Source organism: Paroedura picta, chromosome 16 (genome assembly GCF_049243985.1).
Source record: "Paroedura picta isolate Pp20150507F chromosome 16, Ppicta_v3.0, whole genome shotgun sequence".
In the NCBI taxonomy this organism is placed as follows: domain Eukaryota; kingdom Metazoa; phylum Chordata; class Lepidosauria; order Squamata; family Gekkonidae; genus Paroedura; species Paroedura picta.
The window spans coordinates 11006492-11031708 of NC_135384.1; the positions used below are offsets into that span (position 1 = coordinate 11006492).

General features: G+C 49.9%; 1 protein-coding gene across 9 annotated transcripts in view; it reads left to right on the plus strand.

Annotated features, from left to right (window-relative positions):
* NDRG2 (NDRG family member 2) overlaps positions 1–22036 on the plus strand; it is a 40561-nt gene extending 18525 nt beyond the window's left edge. For 7 of the 9 annotated variants that reach the window (XM_077315724.1, XM_077315728.1, XM_077315726.1 and 4 more), the window contains 13 exons: positions 381–501; positions 606–668; positions 2148–2208; positions 4404–4490; positions 5083–5139; positions 8428–8531; positions 9126–9170; positions 12683–12734; positions 12898–12945; positions 15258–15293; positions 18199–18250; positions 19072–19105; positions 19858–22036. In XM_077315724.1, coding sequence (XP_077171839.1) covers positions 381–501; positions 606–668; positions 2148–2208; positions 4404–4490; positions 5083–5139; positions 8428–8531; positions 9126–9170; positions 12683–12734; positions 12898–12945; positions 15258–15293; positions 18199–18250; positions 19072–19105; positions 19858–20056 — 959 coding nt within the window. In that variant the 3' untranslated portion in view covers positions 20057–22036. The remainder of the gene's footprint in view (positions 1–380; positions 502–605; positions 669–2147; positions 2209–4403; positions 4491–5082; positions 5140–8427; positions 8532–9125; positions 9171–12682; positions 12735–12897; positions 12946–15257; positions 15294–18198; positions 18251–19071; positions 19106–19857) is intronic. The other 2 variants (XM_077315731.1, XM_077315733.1) reach the window with 1 other exon arrangement.
* The last annotated feature ends 3181 nt before the right edge of the window (positions 22037–25217 follow it).

The following is a 25217-nucleotide window of genomic DNA, read 5'->3' on the forward strand; positions in this document are numbered from 1 at the left end:
TTCTGATGTGAAAAGTACTCCACTGTGGAATTTGCCTGCCCCTTCAACAGGGCCAACTGCCCCCTTATTCTAAAAAGATAAGGATCTCTTTTTTCTTAACGCTGGCATGCCTTAGAGTCCTGCTGCTCTGAACACCCCCCCGAAATACTTTGACACCTGAGGGCGAAAAAACAACAGATGCTTCTTGTAAAATCACACCGGCCCCTCTTCAGTGGCACCTTAAATCAGACCCAGCATCACTGTGGCCCCCGACAAATAAGGCTGCCCCTTGAAAAAAAACCATACATCTATTGGGCCTTGCCAGTCTGACCACGCTGCCTCGTGCCCTTGACTAGCTTGACACCCCCTTCTTCTGTCTCCCCAACCCCGTCCCCACCCAGATCATTCGTGCTTCGACACCCTCTTCCACTTTGAGGACATGCAAGAGATCATAAAGAACTTCGTGGTGATCCACGTGGACGCGCCGGGCATGGAGGAGGGTGCCCCGGCCTTTCCTCTGGGGTGAGCCTTCCAGCCCCCACTCCCGTCCCACCCTCATGGCTGGGTGTGATGGGGACGCTGTCCAGCTGTCTAACGCAGCCCCCACTTTCTTCTTCTTTGCTTAGGTATCAGTACCCCTCCCTGGACCAGCTCGCCGACATGATCCCCTGCATCCTGCAATACGTCAAGTGAGTCCGGGTGGGAGGTGTGTGGGGGGCAGTGGGTATCGAATCATAGAACTGGAAGGGGCCATACAGGCCATGTAGTCCAACCCCCTGCTTAATGCAGGAACGGGCCTGAAGCATCCACTGCTTAAAGACCAGCAATGAGGGGGAGCTCCCCACCTCCTCAGGCAGCCGATTCCACTGCTGAACTACCCAGATTGTGAATTCCCCCCCCCCCCCTGATATTTAGCTGGTACCATTCTACACATAGTTTAAAGCCACTCCTGCGGCTCCTAGCCTGTGCGGCCCATGGGAACCGCTCCCTGCCCTCCTTCAAGGGGCAACCTTTCCGATGCTTAAAGAGTCATCGTGTCCTCATGGGGTTTGATGGGAGAGCCTCATTTAGCAAGAGGCACTTTGAGTCTCCCACCAACATCTCAAAAGGGAACGGCTCACTCTGAAAGGTCAAATCACAACACTCCATAAAGTAATTTGGGGGCAGAGCCAACTGTCTCCTGGACTCCTGCTCAGGTTGGTGCCTTTTTTCCTGACGAAGGTTCAGGGTCTTTAGCCGGGGAGAAATTCAACAGGTATAGCTGTCCTGATGTAACAGAGTCATGGAAGGGAGGGGGTATATCGGTTGTTTCTTGCTGACCCGCTGAAGGAATCTCAGTCTGTGCCCTATTATCATTCATCAGACCTCCACTGTGTTCTCAGATAGGGCTGCCACATTACTCCCAGTAGCCAGTGTGCATGCATGGGGTGGGTGAGTGGGGGGTTGTGGGCAGTTGGGGGCCCTAGTGGTAACATACTAGTGTCACTTCCTGTATTCAGCTGACGTCCCCCCCATTTTGGCACCATTTCCCTCACACACACACACACACACACACACACACACACGTTAGCCAGCTGAGAAGCAGCAGGGAGCACTGTTCTAGCCAAGGAGACCCTTGCCATTCCTGGAAGCTTTTGCTCATTCCCAGGCCTTCTTTAAAGGGACGTGGCTGGATTTTCACTCCTTTCCGCCTTTTGAAGCTCAGAGAAGAACCCCCCCCCCTTTATGAGGAGAGATTGAGAGAGGTGGGCATGTGCAGCTTGGGGAAGAGAAGTGATACAACAGCTGCGTGTAATTGCGTAAAAAAGTCGACACCTTGAAGAGGAGGCCAACTGGCTTGCTGTAGCTTCGGAGACAAGGACTAGGAGTGATGGATTCAAATTATGGCTGAGAAGGTCCCACCTAAATATTAGAAAGCATCTTCTTGATAGTGAGGGCTGTTTGTAGCTGGAATATGCTGCCTCGGAGGGTGGTGGACTTTCCTTCGTTGGATTGCCGTATAAGCTTATGAGTCACCTTGTTTTTTAAAAAGTGTCTTTTCAGAAGAGGTTTAAGGAGGCACGAGATAAATATCTATAAACGAGAAGCCTTTAGAAAGCTCAAGGTGGCCTGGGAGCGCCTGCTGCTCTGGATATATCGTAACGGCCTTCTCCCTTTCCCTCCTGCAGCTTCACCAGCATCATTGGAATTGGAGTGGGGGCCGGCGCGTATGTCCTGGCACGTTACAGCGTAAGTCGCTCTGGACAGAGGAAAGTGGGGGACCCCCTTAGCTCTGGCTGTGAGAGGGCTGGCCGTGCCAAATGGATGTAGTAAGGTCAGCTCGTGGGAAAAAGGGCCCGGCTTGTGAGGGCGGCCAGCCTTTACGTCCCAGGCCACGGGAATGCAGGGTGCTGCCAAAGTGGGAACTGGAGCATCTGATGAACTGAGATGCAGCAGGAAGTGGAAGCCAGCCCTGGAGAACTAGTGTCACATTGCTGTTAGAAGAGTGAAGAAGAAGGGCTGTTTTTTTCCCTCGCTTTTCACTACCCGATGGAGTCTCAAAGCGGCTTCCAATCGCATTCCCTTTCCTCTCCCCACAACCTGTGAGGTAGGTGAGGCTGAGAGAGCTCTGAGAGAACTGTTTCTGACCCAAGGTCACCCAGATGGCTGCAGGTGGAGGAGGAAGCCTGTTCTCCATATTAGAGGCCTCCGCTCTTAACCATGACACCAAGCTGGCCACGTGAGACGCAGGACTGGCTTAAAATCTCAGATGAGCCATGAACTCGCCTGGCAGAATTAAGCAACCCTGGATGTACATGAATGATCATCCCGAGCTATTTCGGAAGGGGCACTGCAGAAGCATCTATGAAGGCTGTGAGCATTTAGGGAAAGCCCTGTGAATGAGCTACTGCAGCCTCGTGGCTGAGAGGCAGAGCTGTGAGCAGATCAAATTGCACCTCTGCTCCCCCAAATTATTAAGATTAATAATTAAAAACAAATGGATCTGACCAAAGAGCCATCTTGTCCTGCATCCTGTTTCAGCCAGTGACCTGGAAGCCCACAAACAGGAAGGACCTGAGGGCAGCAACTGTCTACTCCCCTCCAATATACACACAATCTTCTGAGAGACAGCGTGATGTAGTCATTAAAGGAGACCTGGAGAACCAGATTTGATTCCTATTCCTCTGCATGCAGCCAGCTGGGTGACATTGGGCTAGTCACAGTTCTCTTAGAGCTGTTCTTTCAGAGCAGTTCTCTCAGAGCTCTCTCAGCTCCACCTACCTCACACGAAGCCTGTTGTGGGTAGAGGAAGGAATAGATGTTTGTAAGCTGCTTTAGGGGTCTTTCTTGTAGTGAAAAGTGGGTACAAAAAAACAACTCTTCTTCTTCACTGAATAGCTCTGTTGTCCCTGAATTGGCCTTTTTAAAGCCACCTAAGGGGTGTGGGAAGGGTCATCCCAACCTCCTGTAGCAGAAAATTCTCCAAAAGGTTACTGTGTTGTGTGAAGGAATACTTCCTTATGTCCCTTTTGAACCTATTGTCTATTAATGTTCCTGGGCAGAGCAGAGCCTCCATATCATTTCTGATTTCTTAAACCCTCCTGTAGAAATTAATTTTTGAAAACTTGCAGGAAAGAAGCTGCGGCATCGTTCTGTTTATGCCCTTCCTGTTCCTTTTCTGGCACCCCTCCTCCCCCTTTTTTTAACTGGATGACCATTGCGCCCTAACCTCTGACAAGTCACTCCCAATTCAGTCCCCCCATCCCTCCCTCTTGGCCCCTCTCCCTGCTATCTAAAATGGGTAGAGTTGGAAGGAAGGTTCGTTTAGTTTTGTTTGTCCCAGTGTGCATCACTTTGCATGGTTTTCATTAGGGGCCCTTTTAAGCCAGGCTTCCTTCACCTGGTTCCAGACTAAACCGGCAATTTCTGCCCCTTCCCACTGTAGACACCCTTCAATGTGTTCCTTGGTGTCCCCAGAGAACACTGCTTTGTGAACAGCAGTGGGCCACAGTGTAAGCGGGAAAACAGGAAAGTTCCATTCCGCTGGTGGAAAATTTCTTCTGTTTCAGCCCCCCTGCATCCAAGATGTGGAAGTGATATTGGTTTGCCTTAGAGGGGAGCCCTCGGGATGACTGAGTTCTGTCCCTACGCATCCACTGAAATGACCTGGATCACCATAGCATGGAGGAGACCACATTTTTTAAATGTTCTCTGTCATTTAAAAACAAAAACAACCCAAAGCACACTGGAAATAGAAAACCAGCACTCCGGGAAAAGGGCTGAGATATAACTCCCCCTCCCCCCTTCCTTGATTTGCTGGTGTGATGCGATCCTTTGCCCCCTTGTTCCGCGATGTGCGTAGACCTGGATTGGAACGCTGTACATGAAACCCTTGGAACAGGCAGGAGAGCTGTTTCCATGCTAAAGCTTATGATTCTCCACAGCTCTCTCATCCTAACACCGTGGAAGGTTTGGTTCTGATCAACATCGACCCCAATGCCAAGGGCTGGATGGACTGGGCAGCTCACAAGGTGAGAAGAGCAATGGGCAGGGGACAGGGGCACAATGTTCAGGGCAGCCTGTCTCTCTGTTACGCTTCCGCTGTAGGAAGATCGGCTGAGGCTGCCGTTTGTATACAAACATACTGTAAAATACAGGGCAATTAGCCTCTTGTGGCGCAGAGTGGTAAGGCAGCAGACATGCAGTTTGAAGCTCTGCCCATGAGGCTGGGAGTTCGATCCCAGCAGCCGGCTCAAGGTTGACTCAGCCTTCCATCCTTCCGAGGTGGGTAAAATGAGTACCCAGCTTGCTTGCTGGGGGGTAAACGGTAATGACTGGGGAAGGCACTGGCAAACCACCTTGTATTGAGTCTGCCATGAAAACACTAGAGGGCGTCACCCCAAGGGTCAGACATGACTTGGTGCTTGCACAGGGGATACCTTTACCTTTACCTTACAGGGCAATTGCTTTGTACAGAGAGGGAGCAAAAAGTCCATCTAGTTCAATCCGTGCTTGGAGGGAGGTCCTTTAACCATTCCAGATCAACCCAGGAAACCTGATCTATATCATGAACACCTTTGAACCAGTGTTGATCTTCTGCCTGGTTTTGATTGTTCTTTGCAGCTGACGGGCCTCACATCTTCCATCTCAGAGATGATCATGGGACATCTCTTCAGTACAGTAAGTGTGCATAGGAGGAGGAGGAGGGGTGGGTGGTGCTGTGAATGTGGAGAGGGAGGGCAGGAAACAGGTGGTGTTGTGCTATACGTGTTAAAATAAAGCTTCTGTCAGGCCAAGTATTAGTCGCCTGAGCAGCCCAGTTTGCACTGGGCTCCTTAAGGCTTGAGAGCTACGTCAATTTGGCCGCAGTCAGTCCCCGGATGGAGGATCACTGATAAAAACTGAGGCTGCTACACAGAAGAAGGTAATGGCAAACCACCTCTGGGGCCCCAGGAGTTGCTTGTGACCCAAGAGCACGTTTTTCTTCAAAATACCAGGTGGAAATGGATCTTTAAATTCGTATGTTTTTTAACTTGGTTGGCGGCGTCAATAATAATATACTGGGTCAGATCCAGACAACCTCTTTTGCTAAATTTTGTACAGGTTCAAATGGGTCGCTGTGCTGGTCTGAAGTAGCACTATAAAAACAGAGTCCAGGAGCACCTTTAAGACCAACCGAGATTTCTTCAAGGCGCGAGCAGGGCTCATGATCCCCCAGCAAAGCTGTTCGGGTGGCAAAAGCCAGCACCCGCCTCCCTTTTTCACTAGTATCAAAGTCGATTGGTTCTAACTCACTGTCCTTAGGTGGACGTGATTGCAGAGGAGGACCCCTGTAAGTCACTTGCAGCCAAAACAAAACAGTAGTCTCATAGTAGAGCCAGCTTGGTGTAGTGGTTAGGAGTGTGGACTTCTAATGTGGCATGCCAGGTCTGATTCTGCACTCCCCCACATGCAACCAGCTGGGTGACCTTGGGCTCACCATGGCACTGATAAAGCTGCTCTGACCGAGCAGGAATATCAGGACTCTCTCAGCCTCACCTCCCTCACAGGGTGTCTGTTGTGGGGAGAGGAAATGGAAGACGACTGTAAGCCACTTTGAGACTCCTTCAGGTAGAGAAAGTGGCATATAAGAACCAACTCTTCTTCTTCAATAATATCAGGGCTCTCTCAGCCTCACCTCCCTCACAGGGTGTCTGTTGTGGGGAGAGGAAATGGAAGACGACTGTAAGCCACTTTGAGACTCCTTCAGGTAGAGAAAGTGGCATATAAGAACCAACTCTTCTTCTTCAATAATATCAGGGCTCTCTCAGCCTCACCTCCCTCACAGGGTGTCTGTTGTGGGGAGAGGAAAGGGAAGGCGACTGTAAGCCACTTTGAGACTCCTTTGGGTAGAGAAAATCAGCATATAAGAACCAACTCTTCTTCTTCAATAGTATCAGGGCTCTCTCAGCCTCACCCACCTCACTGGATGTCTGTTGTGGGGACAGGAAAGGGAAGGTGACTGTAAGCTGCTTTGAGACTCCTTTGGGTAGAGAAAAGTGGCATATAAGAACCAACTCTTCTTCTATCTTGAAGAATAAGGATCTTTTCATTGTCTCAGGCCCTTTCAAGATCCAAAGACTCCTGTTGGGTTGCAGCCTGTGCAAGCTGATGCAGATTTAAAAGTCATTACGTCTTTAAAGTGCCAGAAGAACCCTAAAAAAAAAAAAAGTATATGAGTAGCGAGTAACATAACCAAAAAAGGAGCTGTATTCAACTTTGCCAAACAGCCTGTACCCCATTTGATGAATTTCCAGCCAAACGTGTGTTTTGTTCCATTCACAGTTTGTCATTTTCAACTACTGTTGGGAGTTTTGTTTGTCGGAATTGTTAGGCAAGGGGGAGAACAATAAGCACTTTTTATACTTAAAATAACAGAGAGCAGTGTGGGCCTAGGAGCAGTCCTCTGCCCTGAGGAGTTTACAATCTGTCTTTGACTGAAATTGGGAAGGCAGGGGAACCCTGACAGGATTTGGGTCGATGCTATGTGTAATTTGGCTCAATTTCTGTAGGGATGATTCATACCAGAACAAGTTCTAACTGTCACTGGTGCCTAAATTTGGTCCCGAAAAAACACGTGCCTCATTCCACCTCTCAAAAGGGATTTGAAGTTTGCTGCAGTCTTCTGCACACGCTCCACAGAAATGAGGCGGAACTGTTCAATTCAATGGGGACGTACTTTCCTAATTTAACATTGGCGCCACCTCCCATCTGAATGGGGTCCAAAAACCCACCGCCTGGCGACCACCCCATCTTACCTCACGAGGCGGCCTGAGAAGAAACGGCATCTTTTGCGCTCCTTGAAAGCCCTTTGTGGAGGGAAGGCGTTGAGGTGCTTCAGGGGCGGCCGCAGCAGCACCCGGTCCCCTGCCAAGTTTAGTGTGTGAGTCACCTCCATTTCTCAGCCCTGCTGCTATGAGCCAGCAGGAATGTTGGAGTCATGGCTGGAGAACGCCGGGTGAGTGGAGGAAGACACCCATCTCTTGGCTTATCTCGGGAATCGGCAGCTCGGCTCCAGGGCCGGAGCACTGCCTGTTTTGCAAAGCTGAAGCAAATGAATGTACAATAAAATCAGAGTCCAGCAGCACCTTTAAAACCAACAAAGATTTATTCAAGGCGTGAGCTTCCGAGTGCTGCTTATTGTGCTTCTTCAGATCAACCCAGCTACTCATTTGTATCTACGCAAATGAATGCAGATTGCTTTCTCTAAACAAGGAGCAGTTGGGTTGGACGTCCGGTGGCGGGTCTCAACAAAACGAAAAATCCATCCATTGGGATTTCGAAACTGAGTCGGTTGGCGTGCGACGAATTTTCGCAAAAGTTTGATTGCAGCTGGAATGCTAGATGACCCGGGAGGGAATGGACGACTCCCATGAACACTGGCTTAATCTGCAGAGATCAGCAGGCAAGAACAGCCTGGCTGGAGCAGCAGTGGTGTCACCCGCTAAGTTCTGACTATGGGTGGTGGTGGGAATAGCTGTAGAGTCATAGCCAACGTACGGTAGGGTTTTCAGTGTAGGGTTTTCAAGGGAAGAGATGTTCAGAACTGGTTTGCCATTGCCTGCTTCTGCGCAGTGACCCTGGTTTGTATTCTTTGGTGGTCTCCCATCCAAATGCCAAACAGGGTTGACCCTGCTTAGCTTCCAAAAGCTAGCAAGATTGGACTAGGCTGGGTCATCCGGGAACATCCCTCCCCCGGGTCCATCTCATCACTCAGATCTGGCTGGGCTGTTGACCCTGGTTGCTCCGGCAACCCCGGGGAGCCAGGAGGCAGCAGGGGGTGTGTGACAGTATGGAATTGCTTGTGGAATTGGTGATAAAGCCAAAGGAATAGAGGCCGGTTGAAAAGCTGGTGCCTGTAGAAAGCAAGACTGCATGTCGGTGTGTTGAGTAGATGGAAATCATGCCCCCTCTCCTTCTGTCTCCCAGGAGGAACTTTCCAAGAACACGGAGATGGTGCAACAACAGCGGGAAATCCTGAGTCATGCGACCAACCTGCCTAATATTCAGCTGTACTGGAGCAGCTACAATAGGTACAGGGTCAAGGGTCAGGGGAGCCAGGAAAGGCCCAAGGGTTTAGAGTTAGCTGGGTGGGAGGGAGAAAGAGGGAGAAAATACCAGTATTAAATCCCCAAAATTCTGCTTAAATGAGGCATTTGGGGGTGAAGGGGAGCTGAATTCATCACCCATTCTTGCAAGCGAAGAAAGAAGCTTGGCCCCTTTGTTTTTACTTGAGGCCGGATACACACATTATAGAGTTCAAGCAGCAGACGCAAGTCAGTCATGGGGCTTTGGGTCAGTTCTTCCCTAAGTGAGAACTTTATTCCTAGGCACACACAGGCCTACTGCTGAACGGGATGGTGGTGGTGGTGGTGGTGGTGGTGGGTAGAAGTCAGGTCCATTCAGACCTACCAAACATCTCCCAACTATGCCATCTTCAAGAGGCAGAGAACTCCCTTCCATCTTCCGTGTATGGCAGTCGGAGAAGTAGGTTCACGTCAGGAGGAGGAGGGGGGAAAGCAAGCTAAGAGAAGGCAAGAGCAGAGTGGGAGGGATAGGGAGGGGATTCCGGAAGGACTGCTGATGGGAAGAGAAATGCTTACCATTCCCCTCTCTTCCCCTTACAGCCGCAGAGACCTGAGTTTGGAGCGTGGGGGAGACATCACCTTCAAGTGAGTCCCTGTCCTGACCTCCCTTCCTTCATCCATCCACTCTTAGTCATTGCCTATTTTGATGGGGGTTCGTGGACCTGTGAACAGTTACCTGGGCTGGATGTTCAACAGAGACACTTCCGCTTGGCTCCGTGTCTTCCATGGCGGAGAGAGCCACCTTGGAGTTTGCTGTTACAGGCGCTCCAACCAGAAACATCACGTCCTCTGGGTGACCTGGGTGCTCCTTGCCGGCTGTGGCATCCCTCGCTTTCACCCAGGCAGGATGCCGAAAGAGCAGGGAAGGAGCTTTTAGCACGCCTTTCCAAAAGGAGATGATTCAATCCATGCGAAGTGTCGAGTGGGCAACCTGTGACTTGTCGGGGAAGTAAGAAAGGACGCTATATTTATTTGTCACTTGCTCTGGTGCCAAGGAAAAGGCCCATAAATAAGATTGCCAGGGGACTAGGGAAATTCTCCTTTTAAGACCAGCGAAGTTATATTCGAAACATGAGCTTTCATGTGCAAACACACTTCTTCGGATAAAATCAGAGTTTCCAGGATCCTAAGTAGAGAGAGGACGGGAATGGGGGTGGGATTAATCACCAGGAAGGTTTAGCGAGAGTTCAGATGCATAATTAACTGGGCAACTGAAGCGGAGATAGGATGGGGGCCGTTATCAGAATCATGCAAGTGGCTGTCAATCGGCATACAAATAGAGGAGTTAATGGGCAGATCCTAGTCTGTATAGTTGTACACCTTCATGCAAGAGTAGTTGGGTGCCTGGCACCTTTATAGGTCAGTGTTTGGCATTTGCATGGGAAGAATTATATAAGAAAATCAAAATTGGGGAAAACAGGAAGAGGGAACTCTTCTCTTTTTTTAATGTATCATCCTCTCCCACCCATTTCTGCTTTTTTAGCTCCTCGTTCTAATTAATCCTGTTGGAGATTAATTAGCTGCGAGCCTGCTCCATTTTTCAAAATGTTCATCCCCAAACCGAGACCTATTTGCGCGATTAATTAATGCAAACTACGAGGTGCGACCTCGCGAACAGCCCCAGAGGTAGTCAGATGTCATCCTGCCGACTCGGGAGGAGACTAAATATAGAGCTTAGATCACATCTGGGTTTAAACTGGCTTCTGTGCTGCTTTCTTTTTTGACTGGTCCCTGCTCACAGTGCCAGCATCCCAGGACTGGTCATCTTTGGGCAGGTGCCTGGGTCCCAGCACCACACAAAGATCCGCTACCAAGCCCTGACTTCACCACCACTACTTCTCTGTCTCTCTGAGAGACACCAATGGATGGTGGTGAAGAAGGCCAGACTATTCTAAAGAACTGTTGTGGGGAGAGGAAAGGGAAGGTTAATGTAAGCGGCTTTGAGACTCCTTCAGGGAGAGAAAAGCAGCATATAAGAACCAATTCTTCTTCTTCTTCTTCTTCTTCCTCCTCCTCTTCCTCTTCTTCCTCCTTCTCTTCTTCTTCATGCCAAATGGATGTAGTAAGATCACCTCGTTGGTGTGTGAAGGAAAGGGGGCAGAGGGATTGCTACTTCCCTCAGTAGCTTTTGAAGAAGAAGAGGAAGAGGAGGAGGAGGAGGAAGGAGAAGAAGAAGAAGAAGAGTTGGTTCTTATATCCCGCTTTTCTCTACCCAAAGGAGTCTCAAGGCAGCTTACAGTCGCCTTCCCTTTCCTCTCCCCACAACAGACACCCTGTGAGTTGGGTGAGGCTGAGAGAGCCCTGATATTTCTGCTTGGTCAGAACAGCTCTATCATTGCCCTGGCGAGCCCAAGGTCACCCAGCTGGCTGCATGTGGGGGAGCGCAGAATTGAACCCAGCTTGCCAGATTAGAAGTCCGCACTCCCAACCACTACACCAAACTGGGAAGATTCCTGGACCTTCTGTAAATTTAGCTGAACCTGAGACAATGCTGGCTGCAAACTTTTAAAATGCCTCTCTCCCATATCTTCTAGTCTGTGGGGCAGGAGGATTGGGGTCTTTCTCCAAGAATTTTCGAGATTCTCTTTCCCCTGCTCTGTCAACAAGAAAAACAAAACAGTGTGTTAAGGGGTGCTTGATCCGGACCATGTTGCTAGGGTTGCCAACAGGTCTGGAGAAGAATGTTCTGTCCTTTTCAGGGAGGCTTAATAGGGTGTTGTTTTCCAGACCATGTTATTGTCCTGCGGTCCATGACAAGCCTATTTTCACACTTCAAGGGGCAGGACGTTTTTTTTTTCCCCTCTTGGCCAGTTGGCAACCCTCCTTGTTGTCCAGGGGTTCAGCTGTATTCTTCCCTTGTGGGCTTTTCAGGGGATGTTTGTGCCTCTTGGATTCTGCTGCTCCAAACAACGGCCTGGGCTGACTACTAAGTAGGGCTTTCCTTGGCAAGGTTAGGAGGTTGGGAATAAGCTGCCGTTCCTAAGCGACCAACAAGAGCGCTGCTCAGCCTCAGAGAAATAGCTGGGCCCAAACAAGCTGGGCCCATCGAGCAAAGAGCGGCTGTCCTGGAAGAAGAAGAAGAAGAGGAAGAAGAAGAAGAAGAAGAGGATGATGATGAAGAAGAAGAGGATGATGAAGAAGAAGAAGAGGAAGAAGAAGAAGAAGAAGAAGAAGAAGAAGAAGAAGAAGAAGAGGATGATGAAGAAGAAGAAGAAGAGTTGGTTCTTATATGCCGCTTTTCTCTACCCAAAGGAGTCTCAAGAAGAAGAAGAAGAGTTGGTTCTTATATGCCACTTTTCTCTGCCTGAAGGAGTCTCAAAGCAGCTTATAATCACCTTCCCTTTCCTCTCCCCACAACAGACTCCCTGTGGGGTGGGTGAGGCTGAAAGAGCCCTGATATCACATCACTGCTTTGTGAGAAAAGCTTTATCAGTGCTGTGTCAAGCCCAAGGTCACCCAGGTGGCTGCATGTGGGGGAGCGCCTGGCTACACATGAATGCATGAAAAGACATCCCCCACATACGAATGGTGCCGTGGGGGGTGGGGAAGTGCAGGGCCTGGGACAGACGCCAGACGTCTCCCAACAGAGACCGCAGCCAGGCATGCCACGGAGAAGGAGCTGCCATTTCAGCATTCCTTGTTTATCTGGCTCTCCTCGGAGGCTGATTTTCCTGAGCAGTGAAGAGGGAGAGGTGTAGGGGAAATTAGCCGTACGGGAAAGTGAGATGAACTCAGGGATGCCACAAGGCAGCCAGCTGCTCAGGAAATTGGGTCCAGCCCACTTGTTTTGCTCAAATCTTTCTTTGTTCCGCTCTTTTGTTAGCCTCCATCCCATGTCGTTTTTGCAGGCCCCCTGGTCCCCAGCTAGCTTTTTTGTTTTCCTTTGGGGGAGAAGGGATGGTTGCTCACCCCTGCCTTTCTGGCCATCAGAAAAATTGTCAGGATCCAGCCCAGTGTGTGATCCCCTCTCTTGTCCCATGATGATAATAGTGTTGTCAGCCTTTAACAGCCCTGCCCTGTTAACATAGAAGCAAGTCCCCGGTAAGCTACTTAAAACTCTGCTAATTCTTTTCTTTCTTTTTTTCCAATCTTGCCAGGTGTCCTGTGATGCTGGTGGTCGGAGACCAGGCCCCTCATGAAGATGCTGTGGTGAGTGACGGCACCTTTCTGGTGTTTTTCGGAAAGCTCCACGGCAGGGGGAGGCAGAATGCAGCTTCTGGGTTTTGTGGTCCCCTCGCTCCTAGTTGACCATAAAAGCCAACATATCTGGGCCTGCCTTTCATCCTCACACCCTTTGTGTGTTCCTTACCAGGTGGAGTGCAATTCCAAGCTGGACCCAACCCAAACCTCTTTCCTCAAGGTAAGCAGTGACCGGCCCACTTCTCCCACCCGATTTTCAGCACTCTTCCCCTGCTCTAGATGCAGTTCATGGGTTACATCCACTGTGGAATTTCTCCTTGTGGCTGAGCTCTTGCACAGCTGGAAACACAAGAAACACAATTCGCCACTCACACGATCCGCCACTCGCACTAAATCAGACTTATGGCATCCCCACTCGGGTTTCCACAACTGATAGCGGAATTCTGTGGTATAGGAAGGGTCTATACGGTGACCGTATTGGTCTGTTTCACATGTAGTGTAGAGGTTAAGAGCTGCAGTAGATTCAGAATTGATTCCCCGCTCCTCCACATGTAGCCAGTCGCGAGACCATGGGCTTGTCGCAGTCCTGTTAGAGCTGTTATTACAGATCAGTTCTCTCAGAGCTCTCTCAACCCCAGCGTTTCCATTTGCAGAAGATTTTGCCCAAATAGTAGGTGAATTCTATGATATAGGAAGGGTGAACCCTGGTTAATATTTGGATGGGAGGCCATCAATGCAGAGGAAGGCCATGGCAGGCCATCTCCGAATGTTTCTTGCCTTGGAAAACCTATGGCAGGGGTGGGCAAACTGTGGCTCTCCAGAGGTCCATGGGCTACAATTCCCATCAGCCCCTGCCAGCATGGCAGGGGCTGATGGGAATTGTAGTCCGTGAACCTCTGGAGGGCCACAGTTTTGCCCACCCCTGCCCTATGGGGTCGCCATAAGGGACCTTCACCAGTTTCAGAGACAGATGAGGCCAGGAAATGAACTCTGAGACAACTCTGGCCTCCCTCCTCACAAAACCAATTATGCACCGTCCTCAAACCAGCCGCCCTGCAGAAATGAAAACCCCCCTTTGCAAGCTCCTAATAGAGGCGGTTTAATAATGCAGTGATTTATTTCAATATAATTAAATTAATAATTGAACTGAACATTTTGATTGTTATCCATGTAGCTGTATTCCACGCACATGCCTGTTGTTACCCACCCTTGAGCCAACCGGGAAAGGTGGGCTATAAAAATAAAGTTGTTATGGTTATTATTGATATAGTTTGGCTGTGACTGGAAGGTACTTTCCACCGCCGCGTAATATAAAGGGAGTAAAGGGCTAGACGTTGCACGAGATCTTACACAAGCTCAACTGCACTAAATCCAGGTGGTTAACTGAAGTGGCAGAGCAAAATGTGAGTCCAAAGGGACCTTTAAAGCCAGCAAAGATTTGTTCGAGGCTGGAGCTTTCGCGGGCAGGCACACCTCCTCAGACAATGGAACAGGGATCATAAGAGTAACAATATCAGAAGAAAGTGAATTAGTAGCAGATTAGTCAACTGCATTGCATCATCCACCAATATGCAGTATGCACTCCTGGCTAAATGCTGCATTAAATAAATTCTGATTCTGCAGCATGCCCCGAATCCAGTTATGTTTCCAGTTGCGCACTGCCGGATCCAGGACCATGTCCCTCCAAGCGGCTCCTAGCTCATCCTGTTTTTCCGTACATCTCTGCAGTGTTTCTCCTAATGCTTGGCTGAGCTTCCTTAATTGCTACCGTAACCTCCACACAAGCACCTCCAGGCCATCTCTCAAGTCATAGGCCTTCAAATCTTTTCTTTTCTTTTCTTTGGGGGGGGGGAGGGGTCTTGTGGAAGTGATTTTCCTCGGAAGGGAGGACTCCTTTGCTGATTCAGTAATTGCTTCATGTGTGTGTGCCACGGGAAGGAACCATTTTCTTCTGTCAGATTTTTATACACACCCCCATGTTCCCCTAGGCTGCCATTGAGCTTTTGAAGCAAAACTTCCACCCTTTCCACCAGTGGTTCTCAACCTTCCTAATGCCGCGACCCTTTAATGCAGTTCCTCAGGTGGTGGTGACCCCCAACCGTAAAATTATGCAAGGGTTCTTTCGCAGAAATTAAACCAAAACTGACCGATGGCACGAAGATCCTTTGTTCATGGTTGTATATAAATTAGCTTTTTCCCCAGGGTTTCTCAGTTCAGTTCTGCCTCTTGTCCCACCATGCCCATCTCGCTCTTTTCCCCTGCTCCAGACAGACGAACGCTCTGTCTCGATCTACCCCACAAGGCTGTTGTGTGGATGGCACCCCCCCCCCTTGGCCAATCGGCTTGCCCTGCCGCAACCCCTGTGAAAGGGTCATTAGACCCCTAAAGGGGTCCTGACCCCCAGGTTGAGAACCACTGCTCTACACAGAGTGCTGCTTGGGGCAGCCACCTAGAAATAATGCCCCCCCCCTGCTCCCCTTGCCTTCTCCCTTCAGGTTCTACCCATTTTGGTTTCTCTTTTGTGTCTTTCAGATGGCAGATTCGGGGGGACAACCACAGCTGACCCAGGTGAGAACAACAGAAATGAGTGAGGGTGCTGCAGAAGGAAGGTTCTGAGCAGGGTTAGGCCAAGTGTCCTCCTGTGTGCTTTGTTAACCCCCTCCTGTGAATACCATTCTTCTTGCTTGCTTCTTTGGGGAGACCCAGCCCCAAATTCTGAATGTGTGGGTGGTTACCAAACACACGGACCGTTGTTCTTTCTAGCCTAAAAACTTAATATGCAGACTGCCGCCCATCTTCCTGTCCCAACAAAGGTGTAAAACCAACGCGACCCAAATCGGTTGCCCACCTCCAATCTGGCTTCTGAATAGGGACCTCCTAGAGATCTCCTGGGATTACAACTGGTTTACAAAGATCCGTTTCCCTGGATTCCCTGGCTCCGCCCCCAAATCTCCTGAAATTTCTCAACCCGGAATTTTCAACTCTGCTCCTGAGGCCACCACTGTGCTTTATTACAATTCCGTTGTATCCAGGCAGATGCACCCCAACATTGTCTTGGTTTATCCTTTGTAATGTTTCAGAGAGGGAGGTAGAATCATAGAACCATAGAGTGGGAAGGGGCCAGACAGGCCATCTAGTCCCACCCGCTGCTCAGTGCAGGATCAGCCTAAAGCATTCTGGAGAAGTATCTGTCCAGCCAGTGCTTGACGACTGCCAGTGAAGGGAACTCACCACCTCCTTAAGCAGTCGAGTCCACTGCTGAACTACTCTGTGAATTTTTTCCCCCTGATATCTGTTATCATTCTCCACATAGTTTAGTCCCATTACTGCAGGTCCTATCCTCTCCTGCCAACAGGAATTCTTCCCTGCTCTCCTCCAAGTGACAGCCTTTCAAATACTGCAAGACAGCCATCCTGTCCCCTCTCAACCTCCTCTTCTCCAGGCCGAACATTCCCAACCCCCTCAGCCTTTCCTCATAGGGTTTCCTCATGCCCTAGATCAGGCCACACTTGATACATTGCCTCTTGGCCAACGATTGCCCTGGCTGTGCTTTAAGTGCGTGCATTTAATCCGTAAGATGATGAGAAGATAAGCAATGGCCACATCTCCGTCATGGCCTCCATACTTTTGGACGCATCAAGCAAACCTCCCGAGCAGCCTGTTCCAGAAGATGAATCACTGCTTGGTCACGAGGACAACTATTCCTTCGTAAAGCCCATACTTAGACATTTAGCTAACAGACTAAGACACTTTGCCGGTTGGTCTTACATAGTGAACATTTCCACATAACAAACTGGGCCTTCTGTGACGTCCAACCCACAAGGAATGAGCATGTGAATTTATTATTATGTCCCATTCAAAAGGAATTAGTGCGTTAAGAACGTAAGAGAAGCCATGTTGGATCAGGCCAATGGCTGATCCAGTCCAATGCTCTGTGTCACATAGTGGCCAAAATCTCGGTGCCATCAGGAGGTCCACCAGAAAGGCCAGGACTCCAGAAACGCTCCCACTGTTTGCTCTCCAAGCATCACTGGCAGAGCCAAAGCGTTCCATCTATACCTTGTGGATAACAGACATTGATGGATCCCTGTTCCCTACGTTTAACCAGTTCCCTCCTGAAGCCGTCTGTGCTTGTAGCTGCCACCAATTCCTGCAGCAGTGAATTCCACAGGTTAATGACTCTCAATTATTTCACAAGTTCTTGTATTGTGACAAAGGGGGGAAAACCCCTCTTTCTCTACCTTCTCTATCCCACACATAATTAAAAAAAAAATTGGAATGCTTTAATTTTGTGTGTCATCTTCATTTTGGCAAAAGAAATATGCCCAAGTAGAGGAACGGATTAAATCAACAAATACACAATTAAAAAGAACCCCCCGTAAATGTTGCGGACTTTAATCTTTAAGCTCTCATTTGCTTTTCACAAAGGAAAACTGTATCTGTGTGTTTTTATATTATCTGTTGCACGAATGCTTCAGAACCAAAATAGTGCTGGAAAACAAACCCAGCTGTCCTTCACAGCAACACGTGTTAGAGAGCAGAGGGAGGGTAGTGGGCAAAAGAATGAGCCCTGATCCTAAAGGTCCTGGGTTCAAATTTTGCTTCTGCTGCAAATGCATTAGGTGTATTTGCTCCATTTTCCATCTACAATACGGCGACAATATTTGTCTATCCTGCATGTGGTGTACTGGTTAAGAGCTGCAGCTTCTAATCTGGCAAGCTGGAATTGATTCCCTGCTCCTCCACATGTAGCCAGTTGGGGAACCTTGGGCTTGTCACAGTCCTGTTAGAGCTGCTGTCATAGATCAGTTCTCTCAGAGCCCTCTCAACCCCAGCCTACCTCACATGGTGTCTGTTGTGGGGAGCAGAAGGGAAGGCGATTGTAAGTTGCTTTGAGACTCCTTCAGGCAGTGAAAAGAGGGGTATAAAAATCAGCTCTTCTTCTACATGACTGTTGTAAGGATTTCTACAAGGTGGTCTTTATGGAACACTTGGATCATGAAAAAGTGTGGCAGCAGTGTTGTTAATGGAAGTATCACTTAGCCTTTGCTGGTTAAAATTCCCACCAATTAACTCACATATCAGCTCAAGCCCTCAAAACCTGCCACCGGAGTCAGCTTTTTAATTTGTCTAACACTGGAAGGAAGGATTTCCGCCCAAGATATATTAATTGGTAGCTTTGAAAGCTGCCACTGAAAGAAAGGCAGTAAATATTTTAAACTAATACGCGGCTGCCCTTCATCGTCGTTCGGCCCCCAAAATTGCATCGGTGACTCCGCAAGACAACTTTTCATAAATTAAGGATTCGACTCCTCCAAATATCCCAAGTGTTTTAAAAAAAAGAGAGAGCGAAACAGAGAAATGTCTCTTGGGAAGGCAAGACAGAATCCAGCAACCTACTGTTGTGTTGTGAGGGAAGTGTTTTGTGTGTGCGCACGCCTTTCACGTTTGCTCTGTCTCTTTCCTCTTCCAGCCTGGGAAACTGACAGAGGCCTTCAAGTACTTCGTGCAAGGCATGGGATACAGTGAGTATTGGATCCTTGGGCTCCGCACGCATTCCTGTGAACGCTGAATGCCGTATTCCACACCACCCCCAACGGGAGTTCAGTCTAAAGGCTTAGCTCCAGGGGCTATTGGTCCCTGTCAGTGACGACCTTCACACGCTACTGCAAGGAGGCCCTTTCACGCCACTTCCAGGGCTCTTTGCCACTGGACTTGACCGGGTGGAATGGGGGAAAGAAAGCCCTTGCAAACGGTTGCTCAACTGCAGTAGATCGAAAATAGATTGTTCAAACTCACATCGGTGCGACTTGCTGGGGCCCAAAGTGCTGGAGAGCCTTATGGAGCCGGTGCTGCCATCTGGGCTCTCGCTGTGATGGCAAGAATGAGGCGGTGGTCCCTGTCCGAGCTTAGCGGTAGAGCATCTGGTTACCTGAAGAACGCCCCAGGTGAAGTCCTTCATGGACCCCATTTAGACGGGCCAGACTGTAAACCATACAGAGGACCTCTTCCCAAGTCAGAGGAGGCAATGCCAGTGTGCTGACTTGGCATAGGGCAGCTTCATCTGTACCACGGTAACTGGGCTGTGCTCTCCCGTTTCCGCACCAGAGGCTTCGTGCCGGGCTGCAGGCTGGAGTTTGATCCGGGGCAGATTGCCCCACCTCTTCCTGCTCCTGCATGGGGGAATTTTGGCCCAGTGCACCTCGTTCATCCAGGATTTGCGCTCCCGCACAGGAGCCAGGGCAGCAAAGTTCCCAGTGCGGAAACGGTCCACACTATGAATAAATACCCCCTGGGTGTTCTCTCTTTGTCATGGGCTGAGGCATTTTTTCCTGTTTCTCCTCAGTCCCTCATGTCCTGGACAAGAAACTCAGTCAGGGGTCAGGTACCTTCTGTGACATTTCCCCCTCCCCCCCCCAATCCTCCGGCACGCTGTCCCCCCCCCCCAACCCGTCTACTCACCACCACCCCCTCTCCATGACTCCCTCACCCCCGTATGCTCCAGTAACACACACACACAACCCCCACGAAGAGACCACATGGTTTGCAGTGACAGTGAGCAAGCAGGAACGGCTTGATTTGGCTTTCCGTCGCGCATCTGAGTCAAAAAGGCGGGCGACGTGCCTTTTTGCTTTTGAATAACAGCATCCCAAGGCCAGGCCCGGCCTGTGCCAAACCGTCCTCCCTTTCCGCACCATGGAAACCTTGGGTGCGCGTTCCGGAATAAAACCACTCACATTATTAACACGTTACGCGAATCTTCTCATTGAGCCCAGCCTGGATCGATTTGCACCCGGTATCCTGCATCTGGTAGTTCAGACTTTTTGGGGTGGGAGGGGAAATAAGCTCCAATGTCCTTTTGGGGAGGGGGGTTGGATAGAAGAGGGTCTAAAGGATTGTAGGGTGGGATGTATGATGTATTACGTTGTAATGTCCAGGGTAAAACGGGTATCAGTGCTAAAGGCACACATGTAATGCCTGTGAGCTTTAAATATAACTTTACCTTCTTATGGGCAAAACACCTGCGATGCAGCCCCTTGGGACTGGGTTGTGGCTCCCTCACATGCCGGATCTGTCTCTGATTCTGCCCCTTTCTTTTTTCTCTCTCTCTCTCTGTCCCTTCTCCCCACAGTGGCCTCGTCGTGCATGACGCGCCTGTCCCGCTCACGCACCGCCTCTCTGTCCAGTGCCGCCTCGGGGGACGGGAACCGGTCCCGCTCACGTACCCTGTCCCAGAGCAGCGAGGCAGGGGCGCCCCAGCCTCCGGCCCCCACCATGGAGGTGTCCTGCTGAGCGCCAGGCCCGGGGACGAGACCGCCTCCCACTTCTGAACAGGACTTCTTCTGCTGTCCCACAATGCACTCTGGCCATTGGGCCACGGGACGATCTCCCCTAACGGTACTAAACAGCCAGGGAGGCCCAGATGGGATGCAATGTACTCTCTTGTTTTTGTTTTCGTTTATTTTGTTTTTAAAAAAGCAGCAAACCTTAACTCCCCCCTTACCTTTCCTTCTCCACCGACCCACACACACCCCTTCCTCTTCAGCCCGACCTACCCCAAATCCCGCTCTCTTCTCTCCCGTAACCTAAAACTAGTTCCGGACACACACACACACACACACACCCCGCGCGCGCCTCCCAATTTCCTTAGTGACCCTTGACCCCGAGGGAGACACAAATGGAACACTCTCCCCGCTTTCTAAACGATTAAACTATCGGCACTTATTCCGATCCCTCCCTGGTTCTCCTCCTCTTTGTGCACTTAGTGCCCTGACTGAGGGAGTCTCTGGATTATTCGTTTTTGTTTGTTTTTTTCCTGTTGTCGTCGTTCTGTCTAAACCGTCACTAACCACCGTCCCCTCCCCTGGATTTCTGAGCGATAAACGTTGTTCTGGGAGTCGTCCGAATGGGGGGATCAGTTGGCGTTGCTCGCTTCCTCCCTCCGTCCCCTCCGGGATGTACGGAAGCACAAGTAGGACTTCCGCTAAAGAAAGACTCGAGCCCAGATTGGTGTAGCTGCTGTCAGGCTGGCATAGAGCACCCAAAAGAGGAAGGCCTCCTCGCTTCCCTCCCCGTCTGGCCTGGCCGACTCAGATCCCTTGACGGGGCTTAGATATAATTTCGTTCTCTGCTCTCTGGCTTCGGAAGAACCGTGGTCCTCCCCCTCTGCCCCCCCTCCCATCTTTGGGTTTATGTTACAGCCCTCACCCCCCTCCCCATATACACAAACATGCTTTTACTTTACACCCCCAAATCCAGCCCTCTTCCCCCACACCCCCACAAAGGCTGCATTTCTTACCTGTCCTCTTACCTGTCCCCCACACCTGTCCCTCATCCCCCCCCACCCCATTGAAACTAATCCTTCGTAGATGGTAGCGGCTTTTGTGGTGTGCATGTACGGTTTCCGCTAAGACAGCGAGCGTTTTGGGCGGCTAGGGGCTTTTGGGGTGGCTGGGCGAGGCTGACCCGGGGGGAGGAGATTTCTCTTGGGGAGGGTGGGATTGTTCCTCTTAGGATGTTTCAGGGGGGCGATGCGGGAGGGGGGGGGATGCTTGAGCCAGACTGTGCTGTCACGGCAGTGCAAGAGATATTGGGCTGCAGTGGTTTTGACTTTGTCTAAAGAGGTGGGTGGAGGAAACTGTGATCACTTGTGATTTTTTTTTCTTTTTTTTTCTTTTCTTTTTTCTTTTTTTGTCTAAAAGTGCTGACTGTCGTGCGTTCCGGCTGCTAGCTTTGAGCAGGGCTCTTGTGGTGCCACGTTGGGTCAGCTTGTTATGTAAAAGGGATTTCCAACTGTACCGGTTCTTTGATGTCATTGGCTGTATTTTTAAAAAGGAAAAAAAAAAAAAACCACACGCACACCTTTAAATGTATAGATAGGGTTTTTAAAAAAAAATTTGTTTTGCCATGTGGCGCTCTCTCTCTCGAAAAAGGGGGGGATTCTTTTGGATCAGCTGTAGTGAGAGTAATCAGTATGCAAACTTTTGAGAGACACAGAATGCTTCATCCAACCGCGGAGACAAAGAGTTCTGTGTCACCCGAAAGCTGGAATACTCCCACCCCAGAAGACGATGGTCCAGTTAGAAAGTCACCTTACTTATTCCTTAAACCTGAATAGGTGCTGGGGGTTAGTAGCTCAGCAGCCTATGGGAAAGGGGCATTGTTTTGAAATGGGTTCCAGCTGGAATTCTTCGCTCCTGCATGTAACGGGATCCTGTTGTATTTGAGAATGTGTGAGCTCTGTTTTTTTTTCCCCCAGAGCAGTCGATGGTGAATCCCGACTCTAACAATAAAGTCTCTAGAGGAATGCGTTTTTGCTTCTTTTCTTGTGATCCACAGGGACACAGTCAAGGTATGCAGCAGGGGCCAAGTCAGAAGTAGGTTCTCATGCAATTGGGGGTGCTCACTGAGCACTGAGGTTCTAAGGATGGGTGCCCTGAGTGGGTCAATCAGTGGTCACTGTCAAGACCCCATCTTCTTGCATTGGCCGGCTTGAACACACAAGGTATACCATATTCAGCGCTTACGTAACACTGTGGAATATTCTCCATATATTAGTTGAGTAATTCACACACCAGCCTTGCAAGGCATATGAAGAAAGGTTGGGAGAGCTTGGTCTGTTTCGCCTAGAGCGGAGACGATTGAGAGGGGATCTGATAACCACCTTCAAATATTTCAAAAGGCTGCCATATAGAGAATGGAGCAGAGTTGTTCTCTCTTGCCCCTGAGGGACAGACCAGAACGAATGGGACAAAATTAATTCAAAAGAAATTCCATCTAAAACTCCGGAAGAAGTTCCTGACAGTGAGAGCGGTTCCTCAGTGGAACAGGCTTCCTCGGAAGGTGGTGGGTTCTCAATCTTTGGAAATGTTTAAACCGAGGCTGGATAGCCATCTGACGGAGAGGCTGATTCTGTGAAAGTTCAAGGGGGTGGCAGGTGACAGTGCATGAGCAATTGGGATGTGTGTGTCCTGCATAGTTCAGGGGGTTGGACTAGATGACCCAGGAGGTCCCTTCCACTCTATTATTCTATGATTCTAAATGGAATTGCACTTGCATGGTGTGCAGGATGTGGCCTACAGGTAAGGTGGTGAAATGCTGGACAGTGTCAGGTCAACTGGGTAGGTCAGTAGCTCCCTCCATGTGGCAGACTAGGGTGGCAGAAGGGAGGGCGTCTAACCTTAAGCCCACCGGCATTGGTGCACCTGCACGGGATTCCCTTTTGTGCATTAATTTCTTGCGTGCGCTTCCAAATAAGATCCCTGCCCCCTCTCCACCCCCGACTGACTCGGTATCCTCCGAAACTCCTGTCGCCACCTCCTCCTGCATGTGTGTGTGTGTTTTATTTTGTGAATCGCCTCTAAGGTGCATTAAGAAATAGCCGAAAATGCCTGAACCATAGAGGGTTGTTTTTTGTGGGGTTTTTTTTGAAACTCTGGCCCACAGAATTCCCGCAGCAGATGTGTTTTCCATCCGAGCTTTCCTCCCAGCAGGGCTGACCTTTTACCACGAGCCAAAAAGTGTAAATCTTTTTCTCTCTCTCTCTCCCCGCGTTTGCCATCCTGCGCCAATAAGCAGCTTTTGAATCCCAAAGGCCACTCAACGCTGCCAGTTCTCCCCCCCTCCCTCTTTGAAAAGAAGGGTCAAAGCCCCTTATTGTTTGTCTCGGGAACAAAAGGCGTAGCCAGCTTGGTGGAATGGAGATGTTTTTCAACCTGTCTGCACAAAGGCCCGGGCCCTCGTCCCAGCCGGAGCCCATGTGACTGCTGCCAGTGTTTTCACCCTGAACGGAATCTGGGTCCTGTCTCCAAAGCGGCAGAAAAGACCTGGGAAGGGGTAGCCCGGGGAAGAGCCGAGATCGGAACTCAGAGGCAAACAGCCTCGAGGTCCGAAGCCATCTTGAAGCCCAGTCTGGTTTGACGCTTCTTAGCTGAGCCGTGGAAAAACAACTCTCAGATGTTCATAGAGTGTGTATCCCGGTAATGCTGCATGCAGGTGCATGTGAGCAGTTGCACCAGAATGTACATGCCTGTCTGAATACACACCCGCATGAAACTCACGTGGCAGAGAGATGATCCTCTATAGTGCGATGGCCCTCCTAATGTGCATCTCCTTGATACCTATGGTTGTGCATCCCAGCGCTCCGACAGTATTGCATTACTGAAGATTGGATGCACATTGCTCATCATGGTGGCGGCCTCTAATCTGGAGAGCCGGGTTTGATTCCCCACTCCCGCACATGCAGCCAGCTGGGTGATCGTGGGCTAGCCACAGTTCTCTTAGGGCTGCTCACACAGAGCTGTTTCGTCGGTGCTCTCTCAGCCCCACCTCCCTCACGGGGTGTCTGTTGTGGAAAGTGGAAGGGAAGGCGACTTTGTAAGCCACTTTGGAATTCCTTCGGATAATGAAAAGCGGAGTATTAAAGCCAGTTTGGGGTAGTGGTTAGGAGTGCGGACTTCTAATTTGGCATGCCGGGTTCGATTCAGCGCTCCCCCACATGCAGCCAGCTGGGTGACCTTGGGCTGATAAAGCTGTTCTAACCGAGCAGTAATATCAAGGTTCTCTCAGCCTCACCCACCTCACAGGGTGTCTGTTGTGGGGAGAGGAAAGGGAAGGGGATTGTGAGCCACTTTGAACTGCTCTCTTCAAATGGCAGGAAAATAACATCACACACACACACACACACATGTGCTATTGCTGTGTTCAGTGCCAGTAAAGTATTAGATCAGCGAAGGGAAAATAAAATAAAACGGCACTTCTTTTCCAGTTCTGCCTTCCACTAAAAACATTCATCTGCTCTCATGAAGTGTCGTGTGGACGCCGCAGCTGTCGGCCAATTAAAAGAATGTTTTAATTGACGAACCATCTGCTTTCTAACCAATGGATGAAGCTTTTTTCCCAGGCAACACTCGTGAGGTTACGGTTTTCATGAAGGTTGAAGCAAGTGTGAGGTAACTTGGAAGCTGCTAAGGAACTGGGGCTTTTAGCGTTAGAAGGATGTGAGGCAGTTTCTTCTTTCCCCAATTCAGCAACACCCTGGAAGCAGGAGAGTTTCAAAACCTCACGAATCTGAGGCCCTTCCGTGACAGCGGCCCCAGGTGAACTGGATTTAGGAGCAAGCTGCGTGGAATTCAAGGGGCACATTCTCCTGAATAAATGTGCCAGCTTGGGAAGCAAAGACCACCCCAAGTGAAAAATGCCTCTTATCGATAACACTCAGCCATTCCCTGTCCCTCAATCGTTTCTGTGTGTTAGTCTACAACAGGGGTAGTCAAACTGCGGCCCTCCAGATGTCCATGGCAGGGGCAAACGCTGGCAGGGGTTCGTGGGAATTGTAGTCCATGGACATCTAGTTTGACTACCCTGGTCTACAATTTGCTGTCAGGCATTCGAACGTGTTCAAATCAATCCGCTTGCCCCGCCTTGCGTTAGATCAGTGAAGCCCCGAAGTCTGCTTGTTTTCCTTCCCTCCCGTTTTCCCCCTCACAACAA